Genomic DNA, 4,930 nt, shown 5'->3' with positions numbered 1-4,930 from the left:
AACGTAATTTAATCAAGTGGTACGAAGTGAGCGATAGTGATGAGTGATAGAATTGAACGAGATCGAGTCCACAAAAACAATTGATAAAGTGGCGACTATGACAGTTGAAAATTTGGGCTAGAATAGAATAATATTTCGTGTGTTCGGCTGCTTAGGTGCTGCATCTTTGCTCAACGTGCTCTCTCAGCGCTGTGTTGCTAAATAGGATATGCTATACGGGTGCAGCCCTAATGGTGCCGATAATTGTGGAAGCGATGATGCACTTATATTGATCGAAATCAATCGATGTCCATGTCCACAGGCTCATCGTTGTCTTCAGGGAGTTCTTCAAAGCGGAGAAAGGGCTCGTCATCGCATTCAGTGGACCCAGCTTCGGAAGCTGATGCCTTTTCATCGTCCACAAGATCGACCCGTGGAGTAGGTTTTAATGTGATCGACCGATACGGGTCAAACACCACCATAGTTCGACAAGAAGCGCCGCTCGGGATTTCAATCGAGGACTCGAACCCCATGTATTCCGCCTGCCTCATCGTCTTCCACGGTAGCTTGTCCGACGCTGACGCATTATAGAATAGCGGTCTCTTCTTGCCTGCTTGAGGAGCTGCTGGAACAATAGCCTTATTCGCTCGCCAAGTAGTCCTAGGGGTTGCAGCTTCCTCGTCCGTCATCGCCGAGTCCACATCAGTCCGAGGCGATTCCGACGGTGACGAAACTCGCATTCGCTTAAACCCGTCAAACACAGATCGACGTTCCGTACGTCGCCCAGGATACCGCTGGTTATCTTCGTCGCTTTCACTGTCGTGGTTGCGAGGTCGTTTTAAAGGCGAGCCTGTGATGCCTCGGGCGCGTCCGAAGCTGCGTTGCCGTAACGAGTTCTGACTGCGTTCAAAGAGATGACTAGGGTTGCTATTTAGGCTGCAGATGCCCCCACTGTTAAAGGATCGCATTCTTTTTCGTATCGCTAGATGGTGTGCTTTTAAGAAAATTGAGTTATGGCTTTCATTTCGATGCCAACGGACTTAAAATTGTTAATAGCTGCACAACATTAGGAGGGATGACAGATTTATAATTACCCAATGTCTCAGCTGGCTAATTTGCATAATCAGATTCAGTCATCCTTATGTGTTTTGAAATTGACCTGTTTTTCACGCGTGTCTCGAAATTCGGAATCGCTTCTCGAACAATCGATTTGTAAATGAAACATGGCGCAACCTCTAGCTGCTCCACCGTCGGCGCTGGCGCCGTGGCGGGAGCGCCTCATAAATTCTAAGTCATACATGCGCTACGACTATGCCTGGTACGTCGCTTGCTTGGCCTGCGTGCGCAAAATCCAATGCATTCAAGCCCGTCAATTTTTAGGAAAGCGGTCGAGTTTCAGCAGGCAGAACACCGCATGACGGGTGTAAGTTGTCGGTTGCTTTACCTTCACGCTGTGTGGATCGAGACGTATAATCATACAACGTCATCTTGCGCCTCGAGACCACGTGCCAAGGCCTATATCGAGGGTAATGGCTTTCAAGTGTTTGAAGAACAAGTGGCCGAGGCATGTGAGCTAATGGGCTACGACATTGTGGCCAATAAATTGACCGCAGATCTAGTATTTGTGTACGTTGCTCCATTGAATGAACAACGGTGCAAGGGCAGTCAATTTGAGACCTTCCAGGCTGTCGTGGCACATTCGAAGAATTTGGTAGACAACGAAAAGCCTATGTTTTGTTTCCTGCTAGGAGATGCAGGATTTTTGCCTCCTTCCAAAACTGAAGAGGATGAGCACATTCGCAGTCTTAGTGACTTTGCTATCTCCCAAGAACTTGCGCCCATTGCAAGTGAGTCGGGGTATGGACCGGTAGCTCAGTTTGCTGTGGAGTTTGTTCCTTCTAGCGCTGCAACTTTAAGTAACGAATTTCGAGAAAAAACGACCCTGACACTAGACTCATTAATGAACAGATTTGGGTGTGTTGGCCAAAATCTTATGCATCAGAACGAAAAGTGGGAGTTTTATGCCTCCTGCGGTAGTGTATTTTGCCATGGAGAAGATGACTTGAATGGAGTGACACACCCAAGTGAAGAAGATACATTATTTTGGCTCCGAAAGATGAAGGGCAAGGCGTGCGATCATTGCTTTGCTCTTAGTGAGAAGTTATCGAAATGTTCTAAATGTCGGGATGCGATGTACTGCTCGAGAGATTGCCAGAAAGCTGCCTGGATGCTGCACAAGCGGTTGTGTGGGAAGCCTGTCGAAGAGATGCAGGTGTCTCACGAGACAACGCGTTCTTCAAGGCCTTCTTAAATGTAATAATTCTGTGCACGGCCATGGTGCGATTTGCGTGCAATATGAAACAAAACGTCTTAAAGAATATCCAATATACTGTAAGAAAAAAGAATATTTACTCGTGACTTTTCTGAGCTTTCCGCTTTTGTTGGTTTTTCTAGAATCGTAGCGAGCACTGTGGTTAATGGATGACGCCCAACCGTTATATTAGATTTTAATGCAGTAACGTCTCATTGGATAATATATAGACAGTCTCTTAAATGAGCTGGCCGTTTAGAGTGACTTTATGATTCTCATAAAGGCAGTTTTTTTTATAGATCTTCTTCAGTAGAAGAAACACATGGTACGGCAGCCGCTTCTGTACTTAATTACAATGTGACAAAGGTCCAGAAGTTGCAGAAATGAAAAGGACAGCAATGCATTATCTCAAGGAAGCTCACGTATGCGTAAACACTTCACCGATCAGACAAAAATTTGCTTCGCCGCTTGCAATATCCGGTCATTCTCGTTTAAGTATCCGATTCGCTCGAGACCGTTGTTGCCACATCGTCTGACGCTTCATCCGTGACGCCCAACGGATGTAAGACTGTCGCCAACACACTAGAGAATCCGATAGACACCTAAAAAGGCCGGCTTACTTGCATGCCGCGATGCATTCGGTTTAATTTTACTGTATTCGCTATCGTCAATTTGACATAGCCGTACTGAATAACGGGGTGTATCGTTACATGAAATTAACACCTAAAGGTTGTTAATTAATATATTCTCTAAAAGGTAGATAATATTTGGAGGATATTACTTTAAATAGTAATGTTCAGAAAAATCTTATCCATAAATAGGTATAGGCCATTATATCTATTTATCCCGCAGACTAATCAAATGTAGATGTAAACAGAAGAGAGACAGATAAGATAAGGTTTCAATTGCATGTTTAGTATTAGTTTATAGTTAAGTTAGAGTTAACAGATAGAAAGAAGAGATACTTAATTATATTAATACAGTTTTCATTTAACCCTCTTTAAGCTAGTTACCTTAAAGAGAAGTCTTCCTCTGCACGTACTAGTCTACGTGAAATAACGTAAGGCACCACTCGCAACTGAAGCAGTGCGAAGTGGACTTGTACTGAAGCAGTAGAAGTCGTAGTGCCCCGTTACACCTGGCAGCACTTAGTAGTCCGTCCAAGGCCACATTTTCCACATTTAACATGGACATGTTCGATGGTAGTGGGAATACGCATCACGTTTCCTCTGAAAACTACTCCTTTCTAAGTTACATAGAAAGGAGTGCGGTCGAACGAATGAGTTCGACCTTAGGAAACGATGCAATCTTGGCAATGCTGTCTAATTTGGACAGAGATGCTCTTCATTCAGCCATCGCCAAGTTCATGCAACATCAACTTGACGAGATGAAGGAAAAAGTAGCCTTGCTAAATCAGCAAGGCTAAACAGGCAGAACTGCTGAGGTTACAACAGGTACAGACCCCTGTGCCTGGGATGACGCAAACGCGTTATCCCGAAACCTTAAAGATTGACATCTCTAAGTATAGGGGAGCCGAAGAAGACTCCCTCTTGAAATGGTTTGTCGAGTTGGACGATGCCATAAGGTCACGTCACATCGTCGACAAGCAAATGCAAGTCGCATTCGCTCAATCAAATTTGGCAGGTCGTGCCAAAACTTGGTCATTGGGCCTGAAGTTGCGCGACCCATACGTCTTTGGGTCGCTAGAGGCTTTTAAATCCCGGCTCATACAGACGTTTGAACCGCCAAGGGCTCAGTTCCGAGCTCGATCAGAGCTTCTGAAACTCAAGCAAGGCGAGCGTGATGTTCACGCATACGCCCAGCACATACGACTCTTAGCGAGTTGTATCACAAATAATACAGTTCATGAACACTCGTTGATTACGTGTTCATGCAAGGTCTTACGTATTGTCCCGTAAAGACCATCCTGTTCCGCTTGGAACTGGATACGCTTGAAGATGCAATATCCGTTGCGGAACAGGAGGACTTTAGCTTGAGCCTGTCTCAAGCTAGTTCGTCATCGTATCGTCCTCCAAGACGACACGAGTTAGGAAGTCCAGAACCCATGGACCTTTCTTACGTCGAAAGCGAGATACTTCGCTTTTCGAGCAATTAGCGATTGCAGAAATGCCATCGCTGCCAAAAATTAGGGCACTACGCTCATGAGTGTAGTGCCCCACGCCCAGCACCGAAAGGTACTGAACGTAATTTTGGACCGCATGCCAAATAGGGCAACGGTCGCGGGTCCGACGTTGTTGCGAAATCGCAGCAGCGAGGCGGACCGCCAAAAAACGGTCGGGGTCAGTCGGAACGCAACGCCTTACTGATCCAGCAACCTCAAGGGAATTTGCAAATCTCTTGACTAAAGTTGCTCCAGACACACAATCATTATGTGTCTCTGCACCTGGTGATGAGGTATCTCTCATCACCTTGAAGTTGAAAGTGACAAATGATTTGTCACTTAGAGCCCTAGTGGACTGCGGAGCGTCGAATAACTTTATTCGTCGCCAGTCACTAGAGGGTAGTAGGCTCAAATATATTGAGCGCGACATCCCTCCAACGAGGATGACGGTGCGTCTAGCGACAGGCGCATCGATAACAGTGATGAAACGCGTAGTGAAATTTCACTACACGTTAAGA

General features: G+C 45.7%; 2 protein-coding genes across 2 annotated transcripts; one reads left to right on the top strand and one right to left on the bottom strand.

Annotated features, from left to right (window-relative positions):
* Positions 1 to 278: 278 nt before the first annotated feature.
* Positions 279 to 947, bottom strand: CCR75_004100 (uncharacterized protein; the record flags this gene model as incomplete). Its single annotated transcript, XM_067962190.1, has 1 exon — positions 279 to 947. The coding sequence occupies one exon, from the start codon at positions 945 to 947 to the stop codon at positions 279 to 281; it is 669 nt and encodes a 222-aa protein (XP_067817686.1).
* Positions 948 to 1,202: 255 nt separating this feature from the next.
* CCR75_004099 (uncharacterized protein) lies at positions 1,203 to 2,397 on the top strand (the record flags this gene model as incomplete). Its single annotated transcript, XM_067962189.1, has 2 exons — positions 1,203 to 1,297; positions 1,360 to 2,397. The coding sequence occupies 2 exons, from the start codon at positions 1,203 to 1,205 to the stop codon at positions 2,288 to 2,290; spliced, it is 1,026 nt and encodes a 341-aa protein (XP_067817673.1). The 3' UTR covers positions 2,291 to 2,397.
* Positions 2,398 to 4,930: the final 2,533 nt, after the last annotated feature.

Source organism: Bremia lactucae, linkage group LG11, assembly GCF_004359215.1.
Source record: "Bremia lactucae strain SF5 linkage group LG11, whole genome shotgun sequence".
Lineage (NCBI taxonomy): Eukaryota > Oomycota > Peronosporomycetes > Peronosporales > Peronosporaceae > Bremia > Bremia lactucae.
The sequence above is the reverse complement of the archived record's forward strand: the minus strand, read 5'-3'. Positions and strand labels throughout refer to the sequence as shown.